At 38.6% G+C, this 15,469-nt stretch overlaps 1 protein-coding gene across 1 annotated transcript in view; it reads right to left on the reverse strand.

Moving 5' to 3' along the window:
• The window catches only part of LOC124172991 (phosphatase and actin regulator 4-like), a 105,604-nt gene that overhangs the window by 84,884 nt on the left and 5,251 nt on the right, over positions 1 to 15,469 (reverse strand). The window contains exon 2 of the mRNA XM_046552524.1: positions 2,421 to 2,690. Within this exon, the coding sequence (XP_046408480.1) occupies positions 2,421 to 2,690 (270 nt within the window). The remainder of the gene's footprint in view (positions 1 to 2,420; positions 2,691 to 15,469) is intronic.

A 15,469-nucleotide genomic window follows, 5' to 3' on the forward strand; every position in this document is an offset into this window, starting at 1 on the left:
AAAATCTCGCAGTCTTCTGCGACATGCTGCATTGTCATGACTGGTCTAGCCTATATAGTTTTGAATCTTTTGATAATAGCTTTGATTACTTTTACTCTAATTATCAATATTATTTTGATATCTGCTTTCCTTTAGTTCTAAAAAATACTAAAAACTTGCCACTATCTACAAACTGTAAAAACCCATGGGTTACTGATGAAATTTGGTGGCTATCAAGGTATATGAAAGATACAGCTCTATTGTATAAAAACAAACATGAACCTTCTGATAGATTGGAATACCTAACGTTAAAGAAAATGTATCGTAACACTTTAAGGTCTGCAAAGAAATCATTTAACAATAACAGAATTTTAAATGCTGACAATAAATCCAAAGAAATATGGAAAATTATCAAGGAATCCAAGCCTTGCATAAACCCTTTACATGATATCCAAGTACATGATTCAAATGGTAATGCCAAATCTGACTACCTAAAGACAGCATCTGATTTTAATGAATTTTTCCTCTCACAGCAAGTACCTGCTAACTCAATTCCCTTGGACAATTATTATCAAATTCCTCACTCATGCCACTCATTATATTTGTATCCCTGCACTGACATAGAGCTGGCCAACATCACCAATAAATCTCTTATTAAAATTAGCTCAGGGTTAGACGGCATTCCTGGTATTGTCATAAAAAAATCCTTACATGTAATTAAAGATCATTTATTATTCTTAATTAATAATTCTTTAAGACTTGGAGTTTTCCCAGACCCCCTCAAGACTGCTAAAATTGTACCCCTCTACAAAGGGAAAGGTAAAAAATACGATATGAATTCGTATCGACCTATCTCTCTGCTGAATCAGCTACGGAAAATCTTTGAAAAGGTTTTTTACAACCGGCTGTCAATGTACCTTGAATCCAACAATTTACTATCCAGATTTCAACATGGGTTTAGGAAATCCAGATCTACCAATACGGCCACCTACCATATGGTAAATAAAATTCTCTCAAATTTGGATAATAGAATTGAAACCATGGGTTTATATTTTGATTTTTCTAAAGCCTTTGACTTGGTAAATCACCAGCTTCTCCTGTGGAAACTTAGACGATATGGTGTTAGAGGCATCCCCTACAACTGGATAGAATCCTATCAGAGTGCACGGCCTCAACATGTTGTACTATGTAAAAATGGTACAACATATATATCTCCTGGTAAAGAAGTAACATTAGGTGTACCACAGGGCTCTGTTCTGGGCCCTCTTTTATTCTTAATTTATATCAATGATTTACCTGAAACATTAAATTCTGTACTTGGAGCTGATCCAATACTCTATGCTGATGATACAAATGTGATAATATCAGCGTCATCAGTGAATAATTTGACTCACAGAGCTGTAAGTGTTGCCCAGTCTCTAAGTGACTGGTGCCAACAAAACTTTCTTAAACTGAATATTGATAAGTCTAGTTTCATTTACTTCTGTAACAAAAACAAATTGCCTGCTGATATATCAGTTGCCATAGATGGTAAATCTATCCCTCAAAAGTCTAGCACTAATTTTCTTGGAGTTGTGCTCAATAAATCTATATCTTGGGATGAGCACATTTGCAAAACACGTGGTAGGCTAAGCTCCATATGCTTTCTCATTAGAAATATAAGATATTCTGTAAATGTCAAGGTACTATTATCTATTTATTACAGTGAATTTTATTCTATTGTTATATTTAGTATCTTGTTTTGGGGTTCCTCTGCCCATGCTGATTTTATTTTTAAAATACAAAAAAGGGCTGTTCGGCTTATGAGCAATGCTCCTTGTGATGCACCTTGTAAGCCTCTTTTCAAAAAACTGTCAATATTACCAATCCCATGCATATATATTTATATTGCAATTATGCATGTTCGTAATAACATATCTGAATACGTGACAAATGACAATTGCCATTCTCACTACACAAGAGCTTGTAAAGATCTACATCAACCATTTGTTAGAACACAAAATGTTGCTCTTGGGCCCTAGTCAATGGGATTAATGCTTTATAATAGCTTACCAAAGGAAATTAAACATGAAGCAAAGAAACCTATGTTCAAAAAAAAGTTATTAACTTTTCTTAAAACTGAAATGTTTTATTCTGTAAAGGAGTTTTTGAAAGTGTGATTTTTTGTCTTGACGTGTCCTATATTTGTATATGTACTACCACAAATCTCTGGACAAATAAATGTATTATTATTATTATTATTATTACAAATGAGGTTAAAATTGACCATTGCCATTCGTATGAACTTGGAATTCTGAAACCAAATAATTTGTATATTTTGAATACACTAATGGTGGGTAAGGAATCGCAATCAATGCCTTTCGTTTTCCTTGATGAAGGAAACTACCCTATTACATGATGTAGAGGAGAGATAAGTGTTTAATTATATTCCTGGTACTTACACCTGGAGGCCGCTTCAAATCGCTCGCTCTTGCGTCGTCTCCGCCACTTCCACGGCTTGAAGAAGCGTCCGAGGGCTGAGAGCTTGCTGCTTCCTTTTCGGCCCATGCCGGGGGGCTCCGACGAGAGCGGGGGCGGAGGGGGGGAGAGGGAGACGGGGGAGGAGGGGGAGAGGGGAGGGGACATGGACGAGGGCGAATTGGGCCCACCCGACGTCGGGGGCATCCTCGAACCTCCACTGCCCCCGTTCGAGCGATTCGCTCCTCCCGCACCTGCAACGAAACAACAAAAACAGCGTCCAGATCACCATAATAATAACAATAATAACACATTCATTTCTTCCAAAAGAGAAAAATGGTAAACAACCTAATAACAGCATGTTCTTTCATAACCTTTCGTCTGGCGCAATATTGGAAAATTCATAGGTTTGGTTAAAGCAGAGGTATAGCCAGGGGGGTCAGACCCCCCCTCAGAAATATAAAAACACAATTATTTTCCTTTACGAAAGAAACAAATATACAGAAAAATCAAGAATTTACAAAATGTTTCTTCAACAAATAAAGTTTTTCGATTATGAAGAGTGCTAAAATTAGTTTGAAACCATCTACTTAGTGCCCTGTTTTTGAAACATTTTCCCCTGTGGTTTTGGATGCCCCTTCCCGAACGAAATTCCTGGCTACGCCACTGGCTGGTATATCTTTAAAGTTTAAAGAACCATTATTAGTGTAGTCAAAGACTTACATGATGTCTTTTATGCTATGGATACACCCCTCTATATGCCGTCTTATGGCCCGTATGGTGTGAATGACCCAGTGCTGTATTTTTCCACCCCCCCTCCCACGATGCTTCCGCCTAAAAAGAGCGGAAATTTCCCATGTGTACATGACTAGCAGCAAGTTTACCCCACAACTACTTTTCCCTTTTCGTTTCCCTCACCTCACCTTACTCCCGAAACATGACCTGCTCGCCTTGAGCGAACCCTCCACAGAATCCTCCCCCAAAACCCGACGAGACGGATTACAATACGCATGTGACAATGTTGTATGACTAGGCTAGGGTGTGAGGTGCATTTGGGGGACAGCGATTGGCTGCAAACCATGCTGGCACAGGGTTCTCTGCCCCTCCATTTGAGCTGTCATCGGACAACTCTCGCTGGCCAGACTGTAAATTGTTTCTTAGAGTGTTGAAAATCCAATAACATCCAATGTGTACAAATCCACGTGTCAAGGTGAGAGAGCAATAATAAGAATTGATAAATCAAATAGGAAAGGATCACACAAATACAAGATGCATCTCCAAGCTACTAATTGCATCATTTTATCCCACATGCATGGAGATAAAAGATGAGAACAATATCGTGCAGAAATAACTTGAGACATGTCACATGACAGCAATCGCCACTGTGGGTAGGTTTCTGAAGGGTGGGCCGCAGCAAAAGGGTGAAGAAAAAAAACCAGTACTGTTCCACAAACTTTTATTTGCTGTTGACTAGTTACGATGGCTTTAGTGTCATTATCAAGACAAGCAGCTCTTTGTCTTGATTATGTCACTCGAGCGATCGCTTTTCGCGACGGGAAAAGTGATCACGATAGTGATCACTAAAAGGGGCGAAAAAAATGATAAGGCTTAACTCTCTTGCAGGAGATGAATAGTTCACGTAAGAATTCTGGAGTCTGGCTTTGGAATATGGAGGAAAGAAATCATGCAAGGAAGTAATTCCTACAGCAATGGAAAGGTAACCAATTCAAAGAAGTGAAAAAATTTGAACAAATCTCAATGTATGACAAACGTGAATCTTATGTAATAGTTAATTAGCCACTGCAAGTACTTTTCAAGTACACTAGGAAAGTAGCTATAAACTAAAATACAGCGATCAATAATGGGGAAGTTATTAGAATAGATTCCGGTTAATTAGGACATATCGGGACTTGTGCACCTTACCCCAATTAAGCGGCTGCCCCAATTAGGCGAACTATCCTTTATATGGGCATAAACAAATGTTGAAATGATAGAAAGAAGACTAAAGAATGTTTATAATGCAACATAATTTAATTAAACTATTAATTTGATTAATAAATCAGCGAGATAAGTTAATTTAGCATCATTTTTAAGAATTATAATAATTTAGTTAAAAATATTTTTCAAAGCCTCGAGCGATGCTGAATGAATGTCTTTTACTAAGTCCTATTAAAGAAAAGTCCCATGCTCCTGCGGATAATTTATTAACAAGAGATTTCAAAATAGGGCAAAAATAGGAACATTTGTGAAAAATAAGAGTAAATCAAAGAAGGAAAATATATAAAAGAATAGTATCCTGAACACAAAAAAAAGTTAATTTCGCCGCGAGTATAGAGTCTATGTCGCCGACTCATGGCCCAATAATGCGGCATGCAGTCCCTATTAAGCGGAGAATTTTCTGGGATATTCCTCAATTGGGTTCTGTTCTTCAATATCTGCCCCAATTAAGCGGCTGTCCCAAGTGGACCCATTAAACGAAATCCATTGTACAACTAACAGGCATGAATCTGGTAGATTTTTCTATCGAAGTTTCAATAAATGAATACCCTTATTCCCTTTATTATATAAGTCAAATAGGTGCTTATCCCATGATAGATAGCAGGAGGAGAGTTCAAGATAGCCTTAGTAAACAATGGTGGAAGCACCACACAAAATTTTAAGGCTGCCATAAGCAACAGTAATAGGGTGGTTTCCTATTATTTTTTTATTGCCTTAATCGAAAGATTATTACTCCTGGAGTACGTATTTCACGCTTTTAGATTTTAAAATGACAACATCTATTTTTCGCGATTAAATGAAAAGTGAAAATTTTCAAGCGCGCGAAAATGCGACGCTCAAGTATGAATGCCGGGAAATATCTCCGTACGTCGTATTTCTGGTTCCCCCTCCCGCCCGCTGAGGTGACCTTGAGGCGAAGCTTAGCGCTGATATGTCGCAGGCTGCCAGCGGGTAGCTGAGTACCTTGCTGAAAGGTAGCGCTTGGCTTAAAAAAGGTTTATTAATACCTTATCAAACGAAGAAAACTTTCCGACCTTAGCCAGTTTTAGTAGGTGATTATTAAGACATGTTTCCCTGAGCTCTGTGCCTCATGCATGCATTGGTAACCTCAGACGATGTATAACTCCTATCCTCTCGTGTAGAAACTAGGTCCCTGTGACGTCACGTGGAGTGGAATCGCATGGGCGCCAATCTGGACTTTTTCAAATGAGGATAAAATTTGACCCTTGCCATTCGTCTAAACCGGTATTTCAAAAACCAAATAATTTGTGTATTATGAATACACTAATGGTGGGTAACGAATCGCAATCAATGCTTTTCGTTTTCTTTGATGAAGGAAACTACCCTATTAGAAATCTTTAGTACCCAAAATCATTGCTCGTATTTTATCGAGTTGCTAGCTGGCCACCCGGCATTCCTCGAGAAGGGTAGTAACCTGAGAAGGGGAAACTTAAGAGCTAGGAATTCATGGTCATATTGAACTCTCAATGGGAAAATATGAAAGAACACTAAGGCCACATTTTACACGGGGCATGGAATTGCGCAGGCTAGAGCTGCATTAATTTCAAAAAATTAGAACAGGGGCTATTCAGATTGGCTGATATGGGGTATTAGGGGCGGTTATAACGATGGAAAAAGTGACCGGACGAGTGATGTAAAAAATTGATGGGAATCCTAATCATTAGAGTGATTGTAAAGAACAATTGCCGGTGAGGATCATTTACGAGTGATCACTCGGAAATGTCGGATAAAATGATCGTGTGATTCAGGCTTTACTGTGATATCCACCCAATCTAATTCTGACCTCCTCCTAATTCCTTCAGCCTGTCGCAATGTACACATACTTTAAGCGCAACTGCTGCTGGACCTCTGTACCTTCCCCAATTGCACCGATCACTGCGCATGAATGAACCCAGTTTGCGTGCTGTGGTCCGCCTACATGCTCGCTGCTTAAACCCTTTGATTGTTATTTACAAAGATATGAACAGGAGGAGTTTATAGGAGAGGAAATGAATTGAATAAAAAATATAGGGTGCCACTTAAAAAAGGCATACCGCTGTTCATATATCTTTGTAAATAAGAAAGCTACAAGGAAGGCAATCATGCTGATTAATGTACCCCTGATGGTTAATGAACATTTGCTTGACACATTTTTGAATTTACATCTGGAAAAAAAGTTATTTCGGGTGGTCAAGATAAATGGGACACCCTGTACACGCGACTTGGTGGAAAGATGAGATATTCATGGTGAGGCAAAAAACCCAGTTCTGTTCCACAAACTTTTAAGGCTGTTTTACACGGGGCACAGAATTGCACCGGTTAGAACAGCATTAATTTCTAAAATGGCGCTGAATTGCACGAATGCATGAAAGAAATAAGAACAGGGGCTATTTTGCCGTCTCGCATCCACGCATTCTCGCATGAGATATAGCAATTCACCGCTTTACACGACGCAATTTTAATTGCGCCTTCGCATGCACGTCAGATTGTGCAATTCCGTGTACCATGTAAAACGGCCTTAAGAAGGAACACGATATGACGGAATGCACAGTTAAAAGGACAGCAAGGGTATTTGCAGGCTATTAACCAGTGATCGGTTAAGTTGCAAGAAAAGGCAGCATTGGAACTGGCAGTCCCCTCATAAAATTCATGGTTTATTTCAGGTTTTCACAGTCTAAATATTGTTAAATTCATGGTCTATAGAAAAGGCATTTTAGGCAGAAATATTGATCACGTAGCAATCATTGGCATTAACTAATAATATAACAAATTTAACAGATGCCATGAATGCAAACGCAGTAATTAAAGTGCTATCTCTCATTATGTCACAAAATAAATAAATTTAATAAATATCGCTTGCCAAATTCAGCTCAGGCGAAAGGTTGTGAGTGGTAAAATGGAGGGACCAGGGTGCCAGGGAAGTTAAGAAGTGTCTGAATTTTCGCAAGTGTTAATGAACACTTTCGTAACCAGTCTTATGGCTTTGGTACAGGCTTAAGATCAATGCGTCGTCATGGCACATGGACCAATAATTGCACTTCGAATACACGTGTGCAGATGAATCCGTGGACAGTGTCTGCACGTGACTGACCTCGAAACATGATCGAAACATCCATTTTTCTTTCGCTCTTTCAATCGCATTGAGAGATTTTTAAGGCTTCACGACAAATTTCACGGCCATTTCCAGGTTTTTTTTCAAGGTAGACGGAATTCACTGCTTATCCACGGTTGATTGGGAGCCCTGATTGAAGCACATGAGTACCAATTTAAATGTCGTCAAATTCACTGTCTGTTGATAAGGCATTTTAGGCAAAAATATTGATGACGTAACAATCATTGGCCGCACGTTAACTAAAAATTAAACAAACACAACAGATGCTGTGAATGCAAATGTAGCAATGGAAGTGCTATCTCTCATGACGTTACATATCGTTAGCAAAATTCAGGGCCAGCTAAAGGTCGTGAGTGGGAAAATGGTGGGAGCAGGGTGCCAGGGAAGTTAAGAAGTGTCTGAATTTTCGCAAGTGTTAATGAACACTTTCGTAACCAGTCTTATGGCTTATTCACTGCTGAGTGGGAACTCTGCCATGTATAGAACTGGATGCACTTAAGTTCCGCCCAATCGCAGAATGAGAGAATCTCAGAATAAACTGTCGATTATGAACAGAAGCTACAGGACAGTAGACTGGTACAGAGACTACATGACGTTTTCCGCAAGACTCTGTGCAAGGCAGGACCCTACTGGTCATTGGTTCCAATGCCCAAGTGCCAACCTACGATCATTACACTCAACTATCCTCTATATTATTTCAACTGTATAGATACCTTTTTCTCAACTTATACGCAACCAAACTCTACAAATGAGGTACCAAAATGCACAGAATTTATCAGAGAACATGCGACGGCATATCATACTTCCTAAATATTGCTATTGTTTCCTAAAATTGGTTTTTAAATAAAAAAAAACAAAAACAAAAAAAATAAACAAAGAAAAACAAAAACCGGTAAATATTCCTGACATTAACGGCACACAAACGGTTACATTAGTTCATTTGCAACAATATCTCGCATTCTTTAAATAACTTTTTTCAAAATGCGGCTGATTCCACATTCAAGTCTACTGTTGATACGTAAGTATGAGTCATCATGTGCGTTTAACATAGGATAGTGTAATTACTTCCTATGTTGTGTTTAAAGAGGTCCTCTGACCTCAATTCGTACATGAACATTCCAATTAAATTTGTACATAAGAGCCTGCCTTTTTTTTCTACATTTAAAAATTGGAAACGCGCCTATCCCTCTGTGGACCTGCATTGAAAAGAGCGGGGGAAGCATGCTGGTAGCGGGCGCATCACGCTCGTCTGTAAGAAAAAGCAAGACAACCGAGTTTGAAGAGCTCCACCTTCAAAACAAAGAAATCAATTTCAATGCAACAAAAAATCAAATGACTAGGCAAGGATGTGAGGTGCATTTGGGGGATAGCAATTGGCTGCAAACCGTGCTGGCACAGGGTTCTTATCCCCTCCACTTGAGCTGTCATCGGACGATTTCTGCTGGCCAGACTGTAAATTGTTTCTTAGAGTGTTGAAAATCCAATAACATCCAATGTGTACAAATCCACGTGTGAAGGTGAGAGAACAATAATAAGAATTGATAAATAAAATAGGAAAGGAATACACAAATACAAGATGCATCTTGCAAGCTACCGATTGCATCATTTTATCCCACATGCAGGGAGATAAAAGATGTGAACAATATCATGCAGAAATAACTTGGGACATGTCAAAAAAAAGGTGCTTAAGAGTAACTAGTAAGGTTTAGAACAAAAAATACTCATTCATCTCTTTATTGAACAGGCATCCAAACATTGATGTACAAAATAAAAAATATTTTGCCTCTATGTGCATGATAATAAGTGCTTAGACTGATAAAGAACACTTGGGAAACTTGCCGATTAAAATGTTTTGTAGATTTTAAATTTTACATTAGCCCTAAAAGAGACCTTAATTTAATCTATAAAATCCTCTACTCTATCACAGACTGCCCTAAAGTCCTTTCTACTAAAAATTTTTTCTCCTAACCTATATGCACTTACTTCCATATTTTACCTAATCCCTAGATTATCACACAGTCAGCTCTCACTTGTTGTCCATATCTAATTCAATGATGAAGCAAACAGATAGCCATTTTCATGATTCGCTAATTCACTTCCAAATCATGAAAAGAACTTCAAAAGGGAGGATGGCTATCCTTTAGCTTTATCATTCAAACGGCTTAAATAAGGATCATTAAAACCCTATCAAACAAAGTCACTGTGACGTCACGTGGAGTGGCATCGCATGGGCGCCAATCTGGCCTTTTTCAAATGAGGTTAAAATTGACCGTTTACATTTGTCTAAACTGGGAATTATAAAATCAAATAATTTGTGTTATATGAATACATTAATAGTGGGTAATGAATTGCAATCAATGCTTTTCGTTTTCTTCGATGAAGAAAACTATCCTATTACCATTTGGAATTCGTGCATGATTCCTGATTTTACCGGTTGCTGGACACCCTGAAGGTCTCTTTATACATCCCTCATTCTGTTGCTTTCCGTATTTACAACTGTCATTCAATTAAAAGCAAATTGTGGCATTACAATCATTGTTAGCGGCGATACATTCTAATTGGCTGAAGGATGGTAACAACAAAAGGGTCGAGCCGAGTGATTGAAAAAGTGATGGCATTCTCATTCCTGAAAAATGATTTCATGAAACGGTAATTTCTCTGCCATCGAGTGAATCGTGTTAGTAGACACCTAAGAAGGAAAAATAATGAGGATATAAATGTAAAAAGGGTAGTTTCCTTCATCAAAGAAAATGAAAGACATTGATCACGATTCGTTTCCCACCATTAGTGTATTCATAATATACAAGTTATTTGGTTTTAGAAATCCCAGTTTAGACGAATGGCAATGGTCAATTTTGACCTCATTTGAAAAAGGCCAGATTGGCGCCCATGCGTTGCCACTCCACGTGACGTCACAGGGACCTAGTTTCTATACGAGTAGATAGGAGTTTTACATCGTCTGAGATTACCAATGCATGCATGAGGCACAGAGCTCAGGGAAACATCTCTCAATAATCACCTATTAAAATTACCTAATTTCGGAAAGTTTCCTTCGTTTGATACGGTATTATTAATCCTTATTTAAGCCTAGTGCTACCTGCTTGCTGGGTACTTTGATACCTGCTAGCAGCCTGCATTGTATCAGTGCTCATAGCCTTGCACCAAGGTGGCCTTACATGGCGGCAGCTGGAACCAGAATGTCGTCACACGGTCTTTTCCCAGCATTCATACTTAGCCGCCTCGTTTTCCCGCGCTTGAAAATTTACAATTTCATTTAATCGCCAAAATAGGAATCGTCTTTAAAAAATCTAAAAGCATGAAATACGTACTCCAGGAGTAATAATCTTTCGATTTAGGCAATAAAAAAATAATAAAAAACCACCCTATTGAGAGAAAAATCCACAGAAAAAAAGACATTCACCACGACAGGGATTCGAACCCCGATCCTCCAATTTTGTGACGTCATCAACTTATTTACGAAAGGATTGAGGATTAAATTTTTTCCTTGAGGAAAAGCTCTAGTATTAGGCGTCGGACAAAAAAATTGATAAACGAGCCTCCTTAACTTTTGAAATAATTATGTTGTCCTACATAATATATCTTCTTCTATTTTAGACATCCAAATAGGAACTCTTTAAGAGATGTGTGTACATCTTTGAAGTGAGATCATGCGAGCAAAATAGACAAACGAGAGCTGGACTTACGGCCGCTATACATGGCAAATGATTTCATTCGTACAATTATTCACCGTGTATGACGGAACAATTTGGGTATGAACCTTCATGCGCATGATCATTCAGTGAAAATTAAGGCCGTTTTACACGGTACACGGAATTGCACAGTCTGATACACGTGCGAAGGCGCAATCAAAATTGCGTCATGTAAAGCGGTGAATTGCTAGAACACATGCGAAAATGTGTGGATGCGAGATGGCAAAATAGCCCCCGTTCTAATTTCCTTCATGCATTCGCGCAATTACACGCCATTTTAGAAATTAATGCAGCTCTAACCTGCGCAATTCCGTGCCCCGTGTAAAACGGCCTTTAGAACATGTTCTATTTTGCTCGCATGATCCTGTGAATGATCACGTGACCATTCAGCATGATCATTCGCATGAACATTCACTGTGTATAGCAGCTTTTAGAATGCATAGAGGCGTTCGCTCTTGACTAATTTTATGTATACCGCAGGACTCATAGGCGGATCCAGGGGGCAGATTCACGGGGGCACGTACCCCCCCCCCCCCCAGACCCTAAAAAATATGCAAGATTTTTAATACGGTCCCATTATCACTGCGTTCGTTTTGTATATTACGAGATATCCTAGTGCCCCCCCCCCCCCCCCCCCCCCCAGAACAAAATCCTGGATACGGCCTTGCTTGTGCCCCTCCCCCGCCCAGAAATAAATCCTCGATCCATCCCTGCCAGGACTAGCCACGGTGATAACTTATACGGGAGTCACCCGCAATGCACAAATTACAAAAAAAAACCTGTTTCACTAAATAAAATACAAATATTGAAAAATCACGAATTTTCCAAATATTTCTCTGACAAATGTAGTCATTTTGATCATGAAAAGCGTTACAATAGGGTGGTTTCCTATTATTTTTTTATTGCCTAAATCGAAAGATTATTACCCCTGGAGTACGTTTTTCACGCTTTTAGATTTTAAAAAGACCATATCTATTTTTTGCGATTAAATGAAAAGTGAAAATTTTCAAGCGCACGAAAACGCATCGGGTAAGTATGAATGCTGGGAAAAAGTCTGCGTGACGTCGTTCTGGTTCCCGCTGCCGCAACTGAGGTGACCTTGGGGCGAGGCTCTGAGCGCTGATACGACACATGATGCTAGCAGGTAGCAGAGTACCATGCTAGCTGGTAGAGCTTGGCTTAAATAAGGATAATTAATACCTTATCAAACGAAGGAAACTTTCCGACCTTAGCCAGTTTTAATACATGTTTATTAAGACATGTTTCCCTGAGCTCTGTGCCTCATGCATGCATTGATAACCTCAGACGATGTAAAACTCCTATCTACTCGTAAAGACACTAGGTCCCTTTGATGTGACGTGGAGTGGCATCGCATGGGCACCAATCTGGCCTTTTTCAAATGATGTTAAAATTGACCATTGCCATTCGTCTAAACTGGAATTTCTAAAACAAAATAATTTGTATATTATGAATACACTAATGGTGGGTGACTACTCGCAATCAATGCCTTTCATTTTCTTTGATGAAGGGAACTACCCTATTAGTTTAAAACCCTCTACATCTTATTCTGTTTTGAAAAAATTCCCCACCCCCCCTGGTTTTGGACCCCCACTGCTTGAAATTCCCGGCTACCTCACTGAAGTCAGGTCTATTTCTAAGATGGCTAAATATCCTCACATCTGGCAATTAAATGCATACATACATACAGACATAGCTACCACGGAAAAAAGCTACTCGCATTAGTGACAGTGGTGCAGATATTATCATGCATAGAAAGAGGTGACAGAAATAACATCAACATACCATGCACAGTAAAAAAGATTGCAAATCCATTAGATTATTAAATAAAACACATGTGATTCACAAACAGCAAGAAATAAGAATTATTTTAGGGCCAGTTTCATAATGTCTAGTAAAAATTTTGCTCAGCATAATTGTCAAATGATTAAATCTTTTGTTTAAGGCCAATCAGGCAAATATTAGTATTTAATTTACTTTAGTGAGCACATGACCATTGCCAAGGCAAGGTAACGTCTGAATCAAGTAACAAATAACTTTAACTGAACATTATAAAAACTGTCCCTCAAGGCCGCTGTACACCATGAATGATCAAGCCATCATTCACATAATCATGCGAGCAAAATGGAACATGTTCTAATTTTCACTGAATGATCTTGCGCATGACAGTTCATTCATGAATTTTTCTGTGATACAAGGCAAATGATTTCATTCACATGATCATTCACTGTGTATTGCGGCCTTTAGAATGCAAAATGTTAATAATAGGACATGTTTAATGACAATATTTAAGTGGTTGACATAAACACACAAAGATTACAGAGAGCTGTATTATCTACATTGCATGCTTTCATTCAATAAGGTACACAAAGTGTTGTCGTCTGATTATTATTACACTTTTGTATTTTTAAGTTTCTAAAGCCGAACTTATGGAAGACACTGGTTGAGTGTAAATGAAAAATATGACTTCAATAAAAAAATGAAAAACAAACTAAGAGAAAAAGAATTATATTCATACATCCACAGCACAAGAGCTCAACTATTGCCCTATTCTCTAAGCTTTGGAAATGAGCGTTTATGCTGCGGCTATTGCACGCTGAGCGCATTCGTATTGCTCAGCTCCAAGATGAGCAGATTTGATTCCGTGGGCGATTATGAGCGCTTGTGAAGTGGAGGTATTGATATGTTAATGCTAGTTAAGTGCAGACACAAACATTCACTGACTATTCTACATTCATAAGAAAATTATCAGTCATTTACAACGGATTTGACATACCATCTAAGCTTCACTGATTTAACAAATGTCAAGTTTCACTGATTTTGTATGCTTTCATGTGATAAATAAATAATTATGAAATTACATCTTTTCTATTTTATATTCCTTATCCGTCCACGAAACATATTATTAAAATTATTACTGGATAATAAAATTGAGATGAAAAGTACCAAGTTATTTCCGACTAAACCATGGAAAAATTCCTCTAACAAGGGACACCTCTGACCTTGAACACTCGGAACGGCATAAAACCACACTCGGAAAAACAAGTGGTTACAAACAAAACAGTGGTGAGAGTCATTTCCATGCAAAACTCCACACTTGCCTGCTAGCACCATTAGACCGTGGCATAGTGTACCTGCACTAACCACTGCTACAGTTGTGCAAGTGGTATAGCTTATTATGTTCACTTTACTCCATAACTTTACAAATCTAGTTAATACAAATTGCAAACATTTTTTAAACGTTCTTCCGTCGAAAACATCAGGAGGGAGTAACACACAACCGGTTCTTTCAGGTAAGATAAGATGGACATGTTCCATCACTAACGAAAGAGACTATGCATGTTCTATTAGAGAACATTGTTAATGAAAATAAAATGTATTGCACTGTATGAGGTTCGCCATGAAAAAATATTTGGCTCAGCCAGGATTTGGCTAATTCCAAACGACTGGAAGGTTTACTACTAGTTGAGAAAGAAGAGAACAGAAGAAGATAATTTTTCCAGCACGACTTTACTTTTTAGGTGTTTTTTTTTAGTGCCGGTGAATTACCACTTACATTGTTTGTATAAATGCATATTTACAGTGGCGGATCCAGAGAGGGGCTAGGGACTTGAGGTAATGTGTCGTCATGGCACACGGACCAATAATAGCACTTCGAATATTATTGTGCAGATAAATACGAGGACAGTGTCTGCACACGACTGGCCTTGAAACATGATAGACACATCGATTTTACTTTTGATCCGTTAATCGTAGTTCTAAAGTCGAGTTTAAGATATTTTTAAGGTTTTATTACGAAATTCATGGCTTTTTCCAGGGTTTTTCACCGTAGACGAAATTAACGGCTTATTCACGGTTTTTAGGTTTTCACGGTTGAGTGGGAACCCTGTATGAGTTGTCGAGAGCAGTGGCGCAGCAAGGGGAGGGTTTTTGTGGATAAAACCCCCCCCCCCAGAGCTCAGAGAAATTTTTAAGTTGAATCTATTTTACTTATTTGAATCGTTATTACTTATAGAATAGTGTTAGGATTTATCAAATATCCCTCAGAAAGCCGTAAAACTAACCATTTTGAACCATTACTCTTCAAATTTTTCTGGAGAAGGGTCCCCGTAACTCCTGCTTACCCTGGTGGGTATGCAATACCCCCACACCCATAAGTATTAGTTGCGCCTAAAACCCCCCCTAACCTTAATTC

Source organism: Ischnura elegans (genome assembly GCF_921293095.1).
Source record: "Ischnura elegans chromosome 13 unlocalized genomic scaffold, ioIscEleg1.1 SUPER_13_unloc_3, whole genome shotgun sequence".
NCBI lineage: Eukaryota > Metazoa > Arthropoda > Insecta > Odonata > Coenagrionidae > Ischnura > Ischnura elegans.